The sequence below is a fragment of the Ipomoea nil genome, unplaced genomic scaffold, assembly GCF_001879475.1.
Source record: "Ipomoea nil cultivar Tokyo-kokei standard unplaced genomic scaffold, Asagao_1.1 scaffold3069, whole genome shotgun sequence".
NCBI lineage: Eukaryota > Viridiplantae > Streptophyta > Magnoliopsida > Solanales > Convolvulaceae > Ipomoea > Ipomoea nil.
The window spans coordinates 5,035,076-5,056,458 of record NW_017619497.1 but is presented as its reverse complement, the minus strand read 5'-3'; the positions used below and the strand labels follow the sequence as shown (position 1 = coordinate 5,056,458).

Genomic DNA, 21,383 nt, shown 5'->3' with positions numbered 1-21,383 from the left:
TGTCATTTTTATATATCTATAATATATATTTTTTTTTATGTTTTTAGATGTACCATGTGAGGTGAACTCGGTGCACAAAATAAATTGCAGTTAGGATTAGTGTGAGGTTTCTATTTTTGGTGAGGGCTTTATTGTGTATTGGAATATATACGGACTTACGGAGTATTTGAAAAAGGGTGAGAATCGAGAAAGAAAAAAAAAAAAAAAAAAAAAGTTGAAAGGAAAACGTCTTGGCAGAGCGAAGTACCCAGCGGTATCTCCGTATTTGATAGGCTGTCCAATCCCCCAAGGCCCCCATTTCTGCCACTGCCTCCTCTCCTATCATTTTTTTCCCTTTCAATTTCTCTATTATTATTATTATTATTATTATTATTATTATTATTATTATTATTATTATTATTATTATTATTATTATTATTATTATTATTATTATTATTATTATTATTATTATATTTTTTTGGGTGAATATTATTATTATTATTATTATTATTATTATTATTATTATTATTATTCATGATATGACTAGTATTGCATTTGCAGAAATTTGCAGAGCTACCTGGATTTCTAGGGTTTCTTTACTAATAATTTAATTTCATTCAAATGGTAGGGGTGATGTATCAATTATCATTTGATTTGTTATTCAATTTCTAATGATTTTTTTTTTTAAAGTAGCGACATAATTGTTTTGAATTGAAGTGTTTTTATTGTATGAAATGAAACGTGTCCATAATTAATTGATACTGATATTATATTATATATCCATTATTTGAAGAAAATAAATAAATATTGATTTGTAAAATAACGAAGTTATTGAAAGTAAATTACTCTGGCAAAATAATTGGGGAACATATAGAGGTAATGTAACTATTTACTTAAATTAACAAGTTTTTTAAGCAGTTTGGTTGATGTGAGTGACCATGATGTACTGTTATTTCTTAAGAGAGATTCAAATCACACTCTACGAATATAGCATGAAAAGAATGACCAATGATCGAGTCTCACCAGTCACAGTGTGGGAGAAACTTCTCAAAGTGAGGAGAGCTTTTTGTGCGCAGTTAGCAATCAGGGTTGGGTTCAACCTTTTGGAAAGAATATAACATGAAAAGATAAGTGTTATATAAATATACATACACATATATATATGGGTGTGTGTGTATAAACAACTTCTTTATGTGCCCAATTGAACAACAGACACAGATAAGGAGAGTTAGCTGGTAAGCTGAGACTTCAATTTCGTTCCCATTTCAGAGCCTTTTAATCTTTATCTGTTGAGCAGTGTAAAAAAGAGAAGCTAAAAGTAAGAAAGAAGATCAGAAGAGAGTAGTAATGGAGGGTTGTGTGAAACCTGCATGGCTGGAGCGGCTGATGGCGGAGGAGTCATTCTTTGCCGGCTGTGGGCTCCACCAACAACGTAGGAAGAACGAGAAGAACATTTTTTGCTTACTTTGTTGCCAAAGCTTCTGTCCTCATTGCCTCCCTTCTCACCAATCTCATCCCCTTCTTCAGGTACATATATACTGCTTCAATTCAATTCTCACCATCTTCTTCTTCTTCTTTTTTTTTTTTTTTTTTTTTTTTATATTTTTATTTTTCATTTTCACTCTCTCTCTCTCTATATATATATAATTGAACTGTGTGTTAAATAATCAGGATCTTTAGTTTCAAGTCTGCAGATTTTATGAATCTATCCCTCTATATCAAGCTCTCATATTAATTTTCTTGTTTGTTCTGAAATTTTAAGGATAAATTAGGTGAAATTAATGTTATGGTGTTCTTAAACTTTCGATTTTTGGTCCATCAAAATATTCATTAATTAATTCATGATAAGAATTTCCAATTTTTGGACCATAAAAGTGTGCCAAAGAAGTGTATGTGTGTCTATATGTATATAATTTGTGAAAATTAAGGAGTTTTGTTAACAGTATTCTCAAACATAATACTTAGTTTCTTGAATTCTCCATTGTATTCTACAGTCTTGGGGGGTGGGGGTGGGGGGGGGGGGTGGTTCCAACTTTTGGGGCTGTTTATTTTTCTATTTTTAGAAGAAAATTTATTTAATTTTCCACCCAAATTTTGCTCCAGCCAAGGTTCCTCAGTGGTTGCTTTCAGAGACAGTTTGACCCAATGGTAGTCTATTTTGTCTCTGTTCTCTTTCTTGTGTATCTATGGACTCAACTACTCATCATTAAATTCATGTTTTTACTCTCCAATAATTCTCACTTCATTTACTAACATTTATTTATTCCTCTTGGCTTCATCTCCTGCAACTCAAACCTCATGTCTCATCACAATTTTCCAACCTTATCTTCTTCCCCTTTAATTTTCTTTGCTTATAATTCATCTCCTTAAGACTTTAATGTCATGGAGGGTTGAAAAATATAATGAAAAAAAATATTATGTAATGAACAAGCTAATAAGTTAATGAATTGAGTACGTTGTTTTGTTTTTTTTTTTACGAGTTAATAGTTTTTAATGTAAAGTGATGTTTATTTGAAATTGCGAATTTGAATTTTACTCCGTATGAAATATAAATATTGATTGTATAGTTTCTTTATTGATAATTTCGTATTTATTCAGGCGAGTGAAGGTGTTTATACTTGTTAGTAGGAAAATTGTATTGTGAACTTCATGACGTATAGAGAATAAGATGTAATTAATTGGTGATCCTGTGTGCTTAGTTATTCTATAGACCAAAAGTATTGTAAATTTAACAAAAATGATATAATTGCAAAAAAAAAAAAAAAAAAAAAAACATAGTAGGGCACTAGGGCTATCCCATTCACTTTGGGATGGAAATGTGTAGACCAAATGTCAAACTTGGAATAGACCAGTGAATTAGGGTTTTTATAAATTATACATCAAGTAGAATTAAGGGAGTGTTTGGTTGGATGAAAAATATTTTCTATTGGAAAAGTAATTCATTAATAAAAGTGTGGTATTTTATTTTCCACATGACATGAGAAGTGAAAATAACATGGTTGAACAATTATACTCTCATAAAAGTTTCTTAATTACATAAGTGATATTTATGCTTAATTTATTATCATTATTATTATTATTGTTAGAGACATATTGGTCTTTATATTCATAATTCCTTACTATCTCAAGCCCAACCAAATAATGAATTCATATTCTCAGTAATTTCTTTTCCACCAACCAAATAATATAATCAATTTTTTTAGTAATTTATTTTCTATGGAATTTCAGTTCCATTCATCTTCAAATATTTTTTCAACGAACCAAACGAGCTGTAAGCATTTTCTATTTCTTGATGCATAAAGGGTTGAGTGTTCAATGGTGAAATTTCAAAATTTAATTTATTTATTTTATGCATGATTCACTAATCTGTCAAAAATAAAACAATAAAATAAATTGATAATTTTCAAGGAAAAAAATATTTTTTAAATTTTCAATTAATTTGAATTCTACATTGATGGGATAGGTGAGAAGGTATGTTTATCAAGATGTGATTAGATTGGATGACCTTGAGAAGCTCATAGATTGTTCCTACATTCAGGTACACTAATATATTCTTTATCTTTCAAATCTCAAAAATAGTTTTAAAATATGCATTGAACTTAATTTTAATTTTTTTGGGGGTACAATATAAAATATAATGACATTATTATATAATACAGATAATGGTTGCTGAATTTTCAATTTTGTTCCTTGTTTGGCAGCCTTATACAATAAACAGTGCCAAAGTTATATTCTTGAATCAGAGGGCACAGTCCAGGTCTTGCAAGGGCTCTGCCAATTCTTGTTTTACATGTGACAGAATTCTTCAGGTCCCCTTTAGCTTCTGTTCACTTTCATGCAAGGTATCTCTCTCTGACACTAAACCAAAACAAATTTGCCAGCAATATGCATCTTCATTTGCTAAATCTTAAGATTATGGTTACCATTTTTAAAAAATAAACTGAGTTTAACACTTAACTTGATAATTATAAAGTTTAAAGTTCTCAATTCTTGGTGAAAACTACCTAAGGAAGATTTATTTCGTGATTTTTGTCAGCTAGGATCATTTTGGATCTTTAGGATAGTGAGTGTAGTCTGTTTTGTTGTGTTATTATAGAGAGATTCTCATTGTCCCCTAATCCCCTCATGTTTTCTGTCAACTAGGGTCATCGGGCGGTGTTACATTATGTCATTAGAGAGATTCTCATTGTCTCATTGTTGAGCATATAATCATTAATGTACAATCTAACTATCAGCTTAGAATTTTAGTTGAGATGGAACACATACTTCAATTTGGTATCAGAGCCATCCACGTGTTGCTTGGAGCCCAAATGTAATCGGCTCGCACACATGAGGGGGCGTGTTGAGCATATAACCAGCAATCTAACTTTCAGCCCCTTACCCTGATTTTCTGTCAACTAGGGTAATTGTTCACTTTTAAGTAATGACTGTAAGCTAGGGTCATTGTGCACTTTTAAATAGTGACTGTAGCTTTGTGCTATTAAACAGATTCTAATTGTCTTAAAAAATTAAAGTTTCCATAAAATATTCTTGTAACACGATCTAAGTAACAATTGATTTTGACGCAGGTTGATTTTATGGTGTATCATAATCAAGATTTGTCGAGCATTGTGTACAAGTTTGATGCATCCGACATTCCGGCGTCACAATTCGAGCGGCTGCGGATGGACGGCGACGGCGATGGCCAAATTACTCCAAACTCCATCCTTGAGGATCCATTAGACTACAAGAACTCGTCATCTTGCACCAATAATGACATGGGCATTTCTGGGATTTCGCACGCCTCCTCGGAGACGACGAATAGGAAGAAAAAGGGCGGCGGTTTCCTCCCCGGTATCATGCTCTCCTTGAGCAACCGGCGAAAGGGAGCCCCTTCTAGGTCTCCCCTTTCTTGAAATTAATTAATTTTAAATTGAATTATATTTTAAAAAATTGTTACTCATAATATATATATATTCTTAATTTTATTTTCGCTAAAGTTCTTTAATTTAGTTTACCAGAATGCATGGTATCGGTGCAAATCCATTACTATTTATAGGTGGTGGTTTGAGAATTTGAATGGCAAATTAAGCTTTCGGCTATCACCGATTTTGTACCTAATGTAATGGAAATTAGACAAATATTAGTTAATCTATTTGTTAGTGTAACAATTTATATTTTTCCTTTAGATATTCTCTTCTCATTTTATGTGACTATTTCCTTTTGAACCATTATCTTGTTTATTTTTATTATCTCATTCGACACTTGTTATAATCAATTTAGACAAATTTTTAATCTTTTAGTATAAATATTACATTTTCATTTTGACCTGACATGTCTCACGAACAAGGATCTATGAGATAGTGTCACACAAATTTTTGCCAAAGTTTTTAAACCTATTATTATCATGTTTAACTAAACATTTAGGAGGATTCTAAAACTTCTAATTAGGCGGGAAGACACTCGTGCCATTAGATATGATTGCGGTTTGGTTCTAGTTCTGCCGCAGGTTCATGGTTCCGAGAAATGATAAACCGAAATCGGAACCTTAACGAATACTTTTTTTTTTTTTCCGATTCGAAACTGGAACCAACTAGTTAGTTCGGTTTCCCAATTTAATAAATCAAAAAGTATGTTTATGATTTTGAACCGTAATCGAAACCGTCCCTACGGTTACGGTTTCAGTTCAGTTCGAACCGGGATCATCCCTACATACCATCTCATTCACCATGATAGTAGGTCATATACTAGGAATAGGAACCACGAATTGGGAAATTGATGCTGGGATGATTTATTAGGTCATATACTAGGAATAGGAACCACGAATTGGGAAATTGATGCTGGGATGATTTATTTGATGCAAGGTTACACATGAAAAGTTTCAAAGAGAACATAAGTGAATTTAGTGTCAATTTTAATATACATTATATTATTTTGTAAGTGGAAGTGGCATTTTGAATTATAATTAAGTGAAAACAAATGGGGATCTAACTATTCTAGATCTTTGAGGTAAATTTTTTAAAAGTGAGAACTAAAGCAATTCTGATCTAGTGTCAGTCAATGTTGGAAATTTCGCATTTTCCGCCCAACAAATGTTAGACGGAAAACGCGATATATTAGTCGGAAATGACGTTTTCGTCTAACATACCAAAAGGAACATTCGGAAAAATTTTCGTGAGAAATTTCGTCCAACTACAATTTTTGGTCGGAAATAGCGTCCAACGAACAAAAATTGAACGAAAATTTTGGAAAGTAACCCATCATTTTTAAAACGTGGGAACTTCCGACCAACTTTGTGCATTCGGAAATTTCGTCCAACTATGTGCGTTGGTCGGAAATTCCAACCCAACTTTGGGCGAAAAACTCACCTATTATATTTTGTTATTTTCCTTCCAACTGTTGGTAGGAAAATTCTAAATCATATGAAATATTTTTATTATTTTTATATTACCATAATTTTATTTATAACTGTTGTTAATAAATTATGCCACCAACAAATTAATGAACACACTAAATTGAAAATTGAAAATTAAAAATATATTTAAACATCAAAATTATTTACAACAAAAATTATGTTCGTGTTCATAAAAGAAAACATAAAAAAATATATATACTACTTGATTGATACTCCGTACTACTTAAGTATGAAAATAAGATACTACATAAGTATGCTCGCTGCACCCAAATAAGCCTTTAAATCCAGCACTGCTTCAGTGGCTTTGATCAATCCAGCATCCACAACCTCCTTCTTCAATGAAGTTGATCAAGTGTAAACCTTCACCATAAATGGACCGTGATATAAGTAATCTAACACAGAATGAGTAGATACCTATGCACTTTACAAAATGACTAGAAAATTAAAGGAATGCATTTATGTTTAAGTAATCTAACACACAAAAAATAATAATAATAATAATAATAATTCTGAATTCTTACATACTAATTCTAAAGTTTGTTTAGTATAAGAGTTGTACTAGCTACTTGTGTTCATTTGTTCATCCAACAAATAAGTTTTAGCTGGACACTAAATTTATTTGCAGTTCATGTGAATGTGATATAAAAGGGAATTGTTCATAAGCACATCCTATGGCACTCAAAACAACTCAAAGAACCACCTCAGATGACTAGTTAATTTATTTGCAACTCTATTGAATTCCTCTTCAATACCATCCAATTAAATGTTAACTTCAAGATTATACGTACTCCACAATTGTTCAAAAGATCACCATTGCTACATCCAAAGAAGCCATATATGCAAGTAATGGAAAGTAAGAAGAGATGGGTCTAGATGCAACACCTGAATACTGTCACCACGAGAATGTTTTCGTGCCCTATTATCAGGTACATTTACAACCTGAGACAACATAATGTCTGTAAAACAATCAACAAGGAAATTAATTAGAAATAAATAACCACGCTAAACAAGCAGGCACTTTGTAGAACACTTATACCTTAACAAGATGAGTTTAAAAAATTAAATACCATTTGTTACCATGTTAAAAATATTAATTTTGTTCATTTATTTGGATTATTATTATTATTATTATTATTATTATTATTATTATTATTACTATTACTATTACTATTACTATTACTATTACTATTACTATTACTATTACTATTACTATTACTATTACTATTACTATTACTATTACTATTACTATTATTATTATTACTATTATTATTATTACTATTATTACTATTATTATTATTATTATTACTATTATTATTATTATTATTATTATTATTATTATTATTATTATTATTATTATAAGGACAAAGCTTATATATACTCTCTACTCTTTGCCTCTTTTGATTGTTCTAGAAATCAATTACCTTAATCAAACATTGGTGCAACTCAAAACAAATATTAACCTACAAACATTCTCATATTGATGGGAAGTTATTACTCCCTTGTTGAATGGATCAACCAATTTATTTTTTTTCTTCTTTTTAAAGTTAGATTGTCAGATCACCATGTTGTCATCATAGCTGCACTTGAGAGTTAAGTCCATATTGTCATTCTTGTAATATTTCAAACCATAACGTTTTTTTTTTCCTTTTTTTAAAATTTTTTTTTTTAATAAGAACATTGTTAGTTAATGTTAAACATGGTAACTCAACTGAACATGAACCACAGAGGCTAGACCGTGCTCACTGGTGAGACTCGATCCCTGGTCATTCTTTCAAAATTTCACCTCTGTGACCCGTTGAGCTACTCACGCGGATAAAATTTCTGAAATATATTACTAACAAAAGGATTGTCTTTGGAGGGGAAAAAGAGTACCATATATTGTTGGAAAGCTAATTTAAAAAGTTAAAGAATGATGAATGTCTCAAAAAGTTGAATGTGACAAGGTTAGTATAATTTGCTTAACTTCAACTATGGCACAAAAAATAAGTAATAATGAAAATAAAAAATAGAAAAACGAGAAATGTAGAAACGCAAGATATAAATGTATGAAAAGAAAATACAAGTGTATGGTTATATATATATATATATATATATATATATATATATATATATATATATATATATATATATATATATATTTCAAAAAAAATACATTTTTAATACAGAGTATTTAGGAAACAATCCCAAAATGCTTAAGATGAAGTTAGGGCAGCATTTACTTAATTTTTTTTATTTTTCATTTTTCATTATTTGTTTCAGATGGTACTTCTGTAACTCTCTTTGAAGGAAGGTTATAGTATCAAATTTCGGTGGTAAAAAATTGACTCTTTAAACTGTAATAGATAGCAAAAGTATAGAACAGATATTACATTGTAATATATTCAATAGTATTAAAAAAATGTATTTTTTTTCGAAAAAAAGAAAAGAAAAAGGATTGGTGATGAGTGATCTCTGAGGGAGGAACAGTTAAGTGACAAGAGGAGGTGGTTGAATGGGTGCAAATTGGTCTTTGGAGTCTTGGATAGAAGCCACGTGTCAACGCCTTTTTGGTCCACAGCATTGTGATCAAAATGGCACCTTGTTGTACGAGCTGAGTGGAATGATGGGACAAGTGGAGAGCGTTTCTGACCGTCTGATTGAGGGCACATGTTAACTTACCTGCGCCCTATATTACTAGGAGCTCTAAGCCGCCAAGTGCGGCCAACCAATCTGTACTCACCTCTGCTCTCACGTTTCCATGTTTATTCACACATTTTCTTTCTTTCAATAAATAATAACAATAATAATAATAATATTGTTATTATTATTAATTTTTCCCTGCTAAATTTCTTTTCATATGTAACTTATATTTATTGTATATAAATTGGCTACATTTACTTATAACTAAATACTAAAAAAATCAATCAGGAGGAACAATTTAAAGTATATAACATTATAATACTATAAATAACTCTACTTTACATTATAGTTATCATAAAAGTTTAATAGTGAACAAGTTGACAACTTTTTATGTCAACATTTGATTTGACCATCAATTTAAAACCCAATATTAAAGAGTTGATTTATTTTTCAAATTTAATAATATAAATTAACCACCCACCTCTAAGTCAAGGTTGGGAGTAGAAGTGGAAGCAAGCAGTGGTTCTATAAAATTGTAAGAGTATGGTGTTTGGTGATTAGTAATCATCAATCCACAATAGATTAAAAAATTGTAGTCGTAAAATTTATAGAGAATTAAATGTATTTTTATACATCAAAATTCAAAATTACTTACCAAACTTATAAAGTTACATATAAAGAAAGACAACCCAAATTAAAACTTCTTTTATTTTTGTTTTTGGTTTACTTATGGATGACATTAAAGAATTGACATCCATGATTGGTGATGTCGAATTCTGTTTTATTAGGCATTTGCGAATCGTGTCGCTCATATTGTTGTCCGAGAGACCTTTTATGTGTCAGGTTACGGGGAGTGGTTTGATACTCCTCCCATTTTCCTTGTTGATTGTATATTTGTATTGATGATGATTTAATGAATTAAGGTTTTGGTTTCAAAAAAAAAAAAAATCACCCTTAAAAGACTCCGCTTTTGAAGCATATATTTAATGTCAATTAATGCATAATGCTATCCAACACATCATTAAAAAAAATTATATTGTCAGGCCATCTCCAAAGAAGGCACCAAAACACCATTTTGGTGTAAAAATTTGGTGCAACCTTCCTCCAAGGAAGACACCAAATTTTACACCAAAATGGTGTAAATGAATAGTGTTACATCAAATATGGTGTAACACTATTCATTTACATCATTTTGGTATAGAACTTTTTAAAATCTTTTTGCTAATTGTTTTCTTTTAAAATTTTATATTATTAGAAATGAATTATAAAGATTTAAAGATCACATTGAGATGTTTAAAATGAGATCAATATCGACTATAAAATAATTAATAATTAAAATACCTAAAAATATAAATTCCATTTTAAAATTTTATTTATATTAAAATAATTAAAGTAAACAAAATTGAATTTTTAAATCATAAAAATACAAATTATTTTAGTGTATGAATAGAATTTTGTGTAAATTGATTGGAGATGAAATAAAATTTGGTGTAAATGGGTTGGAGATGAAAAAAAAAAAAATTAGTGTTAGAACATGCTGAAAATATTTCTTTTAATGTAAAATTTGGTATTTTGAGTTAGAGATAGTCTCTCACATATACATATACATATGTCTATAATGGCCAAATAATCAGTATATTTATTCTCTTATGATCTAATAATTCAAATCGCCCTCAAACACAATTCAGTTAACAACTTAACATCTTATAAATTACCCCCCAAAAAAAGTAAATGTAAATATCCTTCAATTTATAAAGTAAATAAATAAAATAAATGGGTATAGTAGTAATAAGCTGCTGATTTGAAAGCATGAATTGGAAGAACAATTCAAATGAACAAATCCTATGCATTCACATGACATGTTGCTGCTCCTCTGTACAAAATAATGAACAAGAGAAAAAAAAAAAAAAAAAAAAAAAAAAAAAAAAAAAAAAAAAAAAAGAGGAAATGTTGAAATGAAAGATTATTATTATTAGAGATCAATAAAAATCTGAAGAAGGTTCTACAATTCATATGCAATGGGACCTTACTTGGTACAACAACGTTAACTCGAAACAGTTTTTCACTTCTATGTTGACAATATGTGGGGTGTGTGTGTCCTAGAGGTCGAGAGTGCTGGGGTAGGGGGTCCAATTTTTAGATAGACTATGGTCTTTTTTTTTTTTTTTGTAAAAATTAATTAATTTTAGGAATGATCTCTCGACTATTGTCATTTATCAATTTTTATTATTCAACTTTCAATTGGACTATAGAATAGTTCATTGACTATTGATATTTATTAATTTTCGTACTCGACTTTCAATTTGACTATAAATGGTCTGTTGACTATCGATTTTGTTCCAAATTTGATCTTTCAGTTAAATATCCATTTAATAAACATTAAATTTTAGAATAATAATGTAAAAATTAGTTTGTTGTTTAGATGGACAAATTGAGTTCATAAATTTAATACATCGAGTTCACCATTATGAAGAACTAATTTTTTTAACATTATTATCCTAAAATGATGTTTAACTAGATGACCAAATTTGGAACAAAATCAATAGTCAAGAGACCATTTATGGTTAAATTGAAAGTCGATGACGAAAATATATAAAGATTAATAGTCAATGGACCATTTATGGTCCAATTGAAAGTCGAAGGATAAAAATTGGTAAAAGACAATAATAGTCAATGACCATTCCTAGAATTAATTCTTTAAAGAATTTTTAACTTTAAAATTGATGTAACGTATTATAAAATTGAATCCCACACTTAAGAGTCTTTCACTACTTCTACCTTCATTGTTGTTGTTGTGCGACAAAAGAACCCTACAAAAAGGGCACTCATTACATCCTGACCCTTTACAAGTTGCTTCGCTAATACCATCTAAAAGAAGAAGAATCTCTAATGGAGCGTTTGGTACACATAAATTGTAATTTCATTATATTCCTTTGCAATTTTATAACAACCAAAATTTCATTAGTTTGTTGGAGGAATTGCAATTCTCTCCAACCATGGAATTGAAACTCCCATGCAATTCCAAACCTCATAAAAAAAGGAAAAATTGTGTATTAACAAATTTGCCCTCAATTATTATTATTATTATTATACAATTGTACAATAATATTTTAGTCTTTATATCAAGATTAAGTTTATCAATGTGCACTACTGGAAATTATGAAATTTCCGACCACCTGAAAATGATCTTAAACTAAGTTGATACCAAAAAGTCCAAAAAGTGGTCGGAAATAGCAGCAAAGGTTTTTCCGGATACCAAAAGTGTTCGGAACAAGACTTTCGATTTAAGATCACTTTCAGGTGGTCGGAAATTCCATAATTTCCAGTAGTGGTGGTGAATTATTATTGAGTCATATAAAGTCTAGCTAGCTAGTTAGTACTTCATGTCAAAAACTAAATTTGATCAATCATACATGAAGTGTAACTAGAAGTTTCATAGTATCATAAAAAGATCCATGCCTAAGAAAATATATTTTATTTTTAATTAGTTGATTGAGACAAAAATCTAATTTTTCCAAATATCAATTTCTTAATTATAGCTATAGTATTGAAATAATAAATTTTATTTATTTATTTAACCTAGTGTCCTAAAAAAAAACTCCATATTCCAATTCAGATAAAAGTTATTAAACATAGATATCTTTATTGGGTAGCACTAGTGTGAGATGTCTCACTGGTCTCAATCTGTGAGACGGATCAATTTTTTAATTAATGAGTTAAATATTTGTTCAATGAGTCGAATATTTGACCTCATTAATCAAATATTCGACCCGTCTCACATATTAAGATTCGTGAGACGGTCTCACACAAGTTTTTGTCATCTTTATTTTAATTAAATTTATTTTTATAAAATAAAATATAGATTTTAAAATAGTTATTAGAAATGCTAATGACAATAAAATGTTTAATTACTTTCGCATCATCACATGTCATTTTATAAATTAATACAACTAAAAATTAGCCACTATTAGTTTTATCAAATGAGTTAATACCCAAAATCATCCCTGACTATAGTGGTTTTTCTCAATTTCGTCCTAAACGACTTTGGTGACCTAATATCGTCCCAGACTTTTGTGTTTCGCTCAATTTAGTCCCAGACTTTTGTGTTTTTGCTCAATTTAGTCCCTCATTTGTTATTCTGTCCATTTGGTGTTAAATAAATAGACAATTCAGTCATTTTAATATTGGCATCTCTTTACTCATAGACAAGTGAACTGCAAAATCATTTTTTTTTTTACGAATTACTCTCAGAATTACTCCAAAAACTGCGAATATAAAATTTGATTTGCAGGCCCGGGAGTAATTCTGGGTGTAATTCGTACAAGAAAGAAGAATTTCGCACTTCACAAGTTGAAAGTAAAGAGAGATCAATATTGACATTACTGAATTGTCCCTTTATTTAACACCAATTTGACGGAATAACAAATGGAGGACTAAATTGAGCGAAACACAAAAGTCTGGGACGATATTAGGTCACCAAAGTCGTTTAGGACGAAATTGAGAAAAACCACTATAGTCGAGGACGATTTTGGGTATTAACTCTTTATCAAATATATCGGACAAAGTACCTACTAAGTCTCTGTATCGTAGCGTTTTGTTTAATTTAGTCGTTGTACTTTTATTATGTTCGACCAAATTTATATTTATATTTTATCCCTCTCAAATAATGTAGATGTAATACTTTAATTTATGTGAGATCAATAATATTTTCTCTCTCTCTTATAATCACTTTTTTTTTTTTTTTGTTAACCTCTAGTTAAAGTAGCATGGATGGATTAATTTTTAAAAAAGTGCATAGTATTTTTTTTTTTTCATTTCTTCTTCAAGATCAAATTGTGTAGAACTCAAAGGGTGTAAGCGAGTCAATTTATTTGTGAGCTATTCGAGTTGAATTTGGTAAATGCCTGAATTTAATTTTATTATTATCAAGTCGTATTCAAACTCGAGTATATATATAAATTTATAATATGGTCAGAATTGATACATAATATTGAGCTTTGTTATTATCTTTGGTTAAAAAAAAAGTTTATATTAACAAAATTTTTGTGTACAAAAAATAAAAATAAAAATTCTTGACTAAACAAGTAAACATGTTCATTTGAATTGAAATAACTCGTGTTTGAGTAAAGTGAAACTCAAACACAAAAAATCATTGTTTTGGTTAAATTTGAGCTTTGATTTTTGAAATCAAATGGTGCTTTTAAACTTGGATTCTTTGACATCAACTCCCTATGTGAATGTGAAAAGAGTAGTGGGAAGAACTTTGATTTAGCAGAGGAAATGATGCAAGTATTGGGGACACAATAGAAAGGTGTTGGGAGTTAGGGGAGTAGTGTGAAGGGAGTTGGTAAAATTGAAGCAACCAAAGTGTGGTTGTTCAAGTTCCCAATGATTGAAATGTTTGATAGAACAGCATTAAAGCCACATCTCTATTTTACCTGCAAACCTTGCAGCAGATTCTGCCATTGCAATTGGGACCATAAAGGGTAGGGCTCCCCCCTGGACATGTCCCTTTCCACCTCATTCCATTATCTCATCACTCTACTAAATTAACTTGCGTAAAAAAAAAAACCACAAAAAAATAAACTAATTTAGGTTATTATAGCTGTTCGACTCAATCAAGAGTGGGTAAAGAATCACAATGATCTAAATTAGCATAGGTTACACATAGCTGACAGCTTCAAGTCAAGAAGCTCAACGCAGCTTCTAATAAAGAGTTGAACTTTGAAGTTTGAACCTTGTAGTTACCAAATCAACTGCCCAACCAATTTAACTTAGTTACGGTTTTAGCCACTATACGAAAATGTGCACGGACTAAACCTTGCCTTGTAACACTTGCCAACGAAGGACTACAAAAAAGTAAATTAAACCAGTTTAAGTTGTTCATAGTTGACCGGCTAAAACCAAGAAGACCAATAAACTGTCTAATTAACTTTGGTTAGGGTTTTAGCTACTATACAAAAATGTGCACTGGGTAAACCTTGCCTTATAACACTAGCCAGCGAAGGACTACAAGGAGTAAATTAATTTCAGTTGTTCATAGTTGATCGGCTAAAATCTTCTTGATTAATAGACAATTCCTACATGAGTTAAGCTTGAAATCTTATGGTTATAAAACAGATCGTCTTGACAAAATTTATTAGGGTTTTTTTTCATTTTCTTTTGATGGTATATTTAAGAGATTACAATTTTAGGATTTTCTTATAAACAAGATTATAAAAATTGAGAGAGAGAGAGAGAAGTGTGTTGTATCATCAATCTTTGTCACCAATCCAGATAGCAGGCAGGCTTTTTCAAAACTGCAGCTGGCAATTTGGAAAGGCATTTTCCTCTCCTCGTCATATCTCTCAGTCTCTACTGCTTTATTCATGTGCAATTAGGGCCTTTATGTTTGACTTTTTAGTCATCTCAAGGTGCACCATCTTCATGTAATCTAATTACTTTGGACTTTAACTTTGCAGATAATCAATGTACTTCTAATTCACACTTATTAGTATATATAAACTTCAGTTAGTTGTTTAGGACAACCACAGTAATACTAGTGAATGGATTCATAAAAACTTAAAATTATGTTACAAATACGTTATATAAGTCATTTCTTTTAAATGTAAATTGAAGCTACAAAATCGAGGAGCTCTAGTTAAGATGGTTAGAAAAAGATACTGATGACATTGAAGCTAATTTCCAGGTTGTCTATGATGGAGTTCAAATCTATCATGTCGTTGAACAAGAGTTTCAAGTACAACTGTTCAATCACTAAATCACTGTTTTAGGGGCAAATGAAATCATAACTAGATTTGCTTCTATAGAGTAAAGTTCTGTTAATAATCATCCCTTACACAGTAAAAGATTCATCCCTGACCAATGATGTGAGTTAGGAGGAAAGAATTTGAATTCAAACAAGATATTTGAAAAATGGGTTTATCTCTGAGTTAAATAGAGTGGTGGTAATGATGGCAGATGAAAGATAGCAACACAAGAGTAGGTCCACAGATGCTTTGTTTTTAGCTGATATGGTAGATATGAGTCCTACTACATGTACTCTTAAATTTTACTTCTTCACTTTTACTTCATGACATGGCAAATAAAGATTGACTATTTTTATTAAGTGGGTCTCAGAAAATATGTCTACATCAAGAATTTATGAGAGGGAGTAAAAGTTAAGAATAAGAAATGAGAATGCATGTAGTATTTTCTGATAGATATAGATGTAGTGTTTATCTTATATTGCAACATTGTATGAAAATAGGTGGACATCCTGTGTTGCAGACCCTCTGCAACTCTCCTCAAAGAGCTAAAACATCAGAAGGACTCAGACCCCATTATTGTCCCAATCCATTTGACCATTTGCTTATGTTCCCTTCCCCAATCCTCAGTCATTGACCCTGCCTGTGACCCCCTATTTCTTGTAAGTCTATTGGAGGGTATCCTTACTTTTTCTCCGGTGATATAACGGTATCAAAAAATCAAGTTTTGAATTTTCTTGAATACTACTAATTTTGTTACAATGCAGCATCTGTCCATATACTCTCTAATTTATTGAAGCATAAAGAATCAATACCTCCACTACTTTACTAGTAATTAAGTGTAATTTGATTATTATAAAAAGAAACTGTATATAATTAACTCTATCTTGAACACTAGCTAGTTATTGTCTTATTGAAGCATATCACATAACTTATCTCGATTTCAAAACAATAATAGGTGAGGACGCTTGAGATTGAGATGCAATTGTTTAAGAAAATGATAAAAAGAAAGATTCAAACAAGCATACAAAGTGAGTAAAAAGTCCAATTTTAGAAATTTAATATTAAACTAGATGACCTAGAAAATGAAAATCACATTACTTTTACCAAATAAGGAACTATTAACCCCAAAACCCTCACAATAGAAATTCATTCCAAAGTACTCATGCATCTGCTAGCATGAGTTGTGCTGTCTGGTGTCTGTTGTGATGTTAAACCTGGCCCCCATCCATGCATCTCCTGCAACCATTGCAAGCAAGTGAAGCCAAAACAAAGGGAGACATGAAAACAAAACCCTCAAACTCAGTTAAATTAGCAACATTTATATAGTCAAATAATGAAGGACAAAAATACTGAGTGACAGTATCCAAATCACTCTGGAAATTGGATATAAAACTAAGATCCCACTTTACAAACATCGGGTTTCATTAAAATGCACTCAAACTGAAGCATAACACAACACTCGGACTATAATTCTATAAATTTTCTAGAAAGCCTAGTTCGCACTGCTCCTCCTGTGCTTAATCATTTGTAGAGTGCCTCCATTGTGTCTTTCAACTTTTGAACATCAGCGCCAATAACTTCAGAAGCTTTTTTCCCATTCTGAAAGAAGTGCAATGTGGGCTGCAGAGAGATGTTAACAATTGTAAAAGAAAATGAGCCTTGGAAGAATGTATAACTTGGCAGAAGTTTATAGTAAAACATAGCTTGGTGCTCGATAAAGTGATAAACGGCTAAATCATTGAGAAAACACCATTGTTATCATGAAATTCATAACATCATATTAATACAAGCTAGAAGTATCTATGCTGCAACATAGTGATCTTACATGCAAAATTATATTTGCAAAATTAAACTCAAAGAGGTGATGCAATGTTGTATTGCTATTGGTATAGTCAGATTTTAATTTCTTCCTTGTACAATATCTAAAGAGTTAATGCCTAAAATGGTCCCTTGACTATTTCATAATTCTCAAATTGGTCCTCAACTATCAATTCACTCAAAATGGTCCTTCGGCTATGCAAAATTTTACTCATTTTAGTCTTTTGTTATTTACACCAACTAAATTTGAGTAAATTTTTCATAGTTGAGAGACCATTTTAGGTGAATTGGACAATTGGTAGTCGAGGACTATCTTCAAAATTATGACATAGTTGTGTGATTATTTTGGATATTATCTCATATCTAAAGTTCATGTCCAACACCTAGATACAAACATTAAGAATATGGAAATGAAAAGAGGACAGTAGGTACCATAAGTCCTTAACTATATGAAGTCAAGCTAGCAGTAGACAGTAAAAACTAAAGAACTCTTCTCCCCAACATATGTTATGCATTGTTTAAATTTATGCCATTGTGAATGTTATAAACTAAGACTGGGCTATAATGCACATGGGCCAAACCACACTAAAAGATTGAATCCAACCAATTAGCTAGTCTAACCCATGGCCTTATAAACCCATATGTTCTATCTTAGTTTATCAATGTGGGACTCTTAACAGTGAACCTTGTAATGCTATTCCAAATGATTTTGTGCCATTATCCTAAAACATGCATCACCTTTAGAAGATAGTTTCAACTTTCCACCATATGTCCATATCTTTCAAATAATAATTTTTTATTCCAAAACAAATAATCTTGATGTTACAGAAAGAACTACGCAGACTAAAGAGAACTTCAGCACTGTATTTCATTAAGGAGTATTATTATTTGCCTAATAAACTTCACTCCTAAAAGGATTGATGTTTTACCACTGAATGAATGTTTAATTTGCTCAATGCACTTCCAAGCCCCTCCTGCACATTCAAAAAATGTATTCAATTCACAAATGGTTGAAATTTGAAAATACAGCACCAAAAAATAAGAAAATATTTGCAGGTGATTATACTGGTAAAAAAAATCACAAATACTACAAATACAAAGTAAAATGGCTCACTAATATTCTATGAGGGCTGCTATCATCTCAGAATCTGATGCAAAGTTCCAGTTCTAGATGCCAACTAGTAACAACAGACAAATATCTTAATATAAAATGGGAGATAGGAGCTTTTATAGTTGGATGTTTCAATTATCAACAAGAAGTCTTTCTATGCTATACAATCTGGTATACCAATTATATTTCTGATCACTTTTTTTTTTGGAGATGATTGCTCATTGGGGGAAGTAAAACATGTAGCACAAGTGTGTTGTGGTTCCAATTTCTGATACTAAAAGCAGGCATCATGTACATTGGAAAGTTTTCTAACACCCAGGTATTTATCCATTGAGCCGGCAGATTCATTTAATGTATCTTAAAGCTACTCAAAGTCTACTGGTACAACTCCACAAACTTTTTATTCACAAAAACAGAAAAAGGTAGCTATGCCTCTTATTTAGCTAGCACATTAATCAGAATACCAATGCCATTAAATTATATCCAAAAGACATTATCAAAGTGCATAATAAAAACGTGTAGCACACTGCATCAACATAGTGTGTTAGGGTAAAAAGTAAACACATGGGCTCAATACAAGCAAGGAATGCGGTTAGACTGTTGCATAAGGTCTCCACAGTGGAGAATGAAAAGAGAACATTAAGCAAGTAGGCATGATTGACAGGGAAAAATGAGCTCTTAGAGGTGACAGTATAGCCTCTAAACCACCACAAAGACGAAATCATAAGAGTAATATGCTATCTCTTACCTTATCAATGTCAACTTTATATGTTGTAACATGAGGATACTTCTCAGATAATTGCCCAATTATAGGAGATAACAATCTACCTGCACACGCAACAATAATAATTAAAGAGAAGGTATTTTCCTGCCCTTGCTGGAAAACTTAGAAAGAAAATACATCTTCATTGATATTCTAGTCAAAGTCTAAAACAATGTATGTGTGTGCGAGCACAAATCCTTCCACCATCAAAAGAAAACATAAGTAAATAGAATTATCTTACATGGCCCACACCAGACAGCAGTGAAGTAGAATATTGCTGGCAAGGATTCATCTGGCCAGAGATTCAAATCCATTATACACAAGCACAAAACTTAAACTGTATGTAGATTAAAGCAACTTGGAATAAAGCAGAAAAAGAAAAAAATAATAATAAAGATCTCCATCCAAAGGGAAACAGGGAAAATGGAGTTCTCTATATGTATCCAATCACAATGAGAAAACAAGTGAATTACTTCCAGCTTGTTTTTAAGCTGTGGTAACTTTCAAACTTGTGCAGTCAATAACTTACCTTGAACCTTGCGAAGTGAAGTATTAAACTGTTCTTCGGACTCAATTGAAACAATATTTGATGGACCTGTAAGAAGAGACAAGATCGTGTTATTTCATTTTAACCAATACACCCAGAATGGTCACAAACAGATATGAAATGGAATTTTATATAAAAGATATTAAGTTCAACATACATTCATGATTCATCTCATGTGTACCCAACCAAAAAAAGAAACTCAAGGGCAACCATGAATTTCCCATATATTAGAATATTAAATTTACTTAGGGTGCATAAAAAATGTCTCCAATAGCTTTCTAACCATATTATACCCAATCCTTCTCCTTCAATAGTTTTTTTTTTTTTTTTTTTTTTTTTTTTTTTTTTTTTTTTTCTTCAGAAGCCATACATATTACTTTCTAAAATCTCAAGCAATGAAATAGTGTGAGGCATCCTGTAAATATCTCAGTTCATTATCAATTTAGTGTCTAGTAACTTGGCATACGCAACTACAGTTTTCATACTAAATCCCTGAAGATTTAAGAACAATTACTGTGAATTCATCCAAAGCCAAGTCATTAACAGGTGTTATAGGAATTAGAAAACTACCACCTAAGTTACAGCAAACTGGCCGACATAAATGTGTAAAGTACTAAAGCAAGAGATATACATTCAAATGATTCAATGCTATAGCATTTTAAAACAGACTTTACATACCAACAAAATTTCCAAAATTCATTGAAACAATTGGGAGCATTCACCAATTAACAACACCAAAATACTCTGAGCATTTCAGAACAGACCTGAGGAAGATGGAGACGAAAAGTTACGGGAATGATTGAAGGCGTGAGGCGATTGTAAATTGACAAATACGGTAGGGGCGATTGTGGAATTGAAAAGTGGTTGGGGCATATCGGAGAGAGCCACGGTGGCCGCCGAGGACACTATCAGAGTTTCGCCGAGTGAAGAAGAGCGAGCAGCAAAACACGGTCTCCGGCGGATTAAACAGCGTAGCATTGATGAAGCTCCTCTCATTTTCGTCTTCTCCGTCGATTTCTTCCCCCAAAGCGGCTGTAGTCCCTCTATATTGGTTTTCTTTTTATTTTTCGTTTTAATACTCCGTATTTTTTACAGCAAAATAAAAAAGGAAAAAAAAAATTAAAACGCATTTTGCCCCATTCTTTTAAGTGTTGGCCCAAATTATTAAAATAAAATTAAAAAAATCCTATGCTAAAAACGAATGTGAGAAATTAGGGCAAATTATGCTATCGACCCGTGTCTACCATGTGCATGGTGGACACGCTATACATTCATAATTTCTATACTGTAGATTCATAATTTTTATACTGTAGATTCATAATTTATAAACTGTAAATTCATAATTTTTATATCGTAGATTTATAAAATCTATATTGTAGATTCATAATTTCTATACTGCACAT

General features: G+C 31.0%; 2 protein-coding genes and 1 long non-coding RNA gene across 3 annotated transcripts; 2 read left to right on the top strand and 1 right to left on the bottom strand.

Moving 5' to 3' along the window:
• Positions 1–1,199: 1,199 nt before the first annotated feature.
• LOC109165806 lies at positions 1,200–5,053 on the top strand. The gene is made up of 4 exons (XM_019314747.1): positions 1,200–1,506; positions 3,443–3,517; positions 3,681–3,821; positions 4,548–5,053. Exons 1-4 carry the CDS (start codon positions 1,327–1,329, stop codon positions 4,872–4,874), a joined length of 723 nt encoding a protein of 240 aa, XP_019170292.1. The 5' UTR covers positions 1,200–1,326; the 3' UTR covers positions 4,875–5,053.
• Positions 5,054–12,854: 7,801 nt separating this feature from the next.
• Positions 12,855–20,727, top strand: LOC109165809. The gene is made up of 3 exons (XR_002051588.1): positions 12,855–12,865; positions 13,749–13,753; positions 20,411–20,727. It is a non-coding gene; the product is annotated as an uncharacterized LOC109165809 (long non-coding RNA).
• Positions 17,029–21,072, bottom strand: LOC109165808 (thioredoxin O2, mitochondrial). The gene is made up of 6 exons (XM_019314749.1): positions 20,745–21,072; positions 19,963–20,028; positions 19,675–19,725; positions 19,419–19,498; positions 18,489–18,533; positions 17,029–17,361 (listed from the first exon to the last, which is right to left on the bottom strand). The coding sequence occupies exons 1-6, from the start codon at positions 20,974–20,976 to the stop codon at positions 17,263–17,265; spliced, it is 573 nt and encodes a 190-aa protein (XP_019170294.1). The 5' UTR covers positions 20,977–21,072; the 3' UTR covers positions 17,029–17,262.
• Positions 21,073–21,383: the final 311 nt, after the last annotated feature.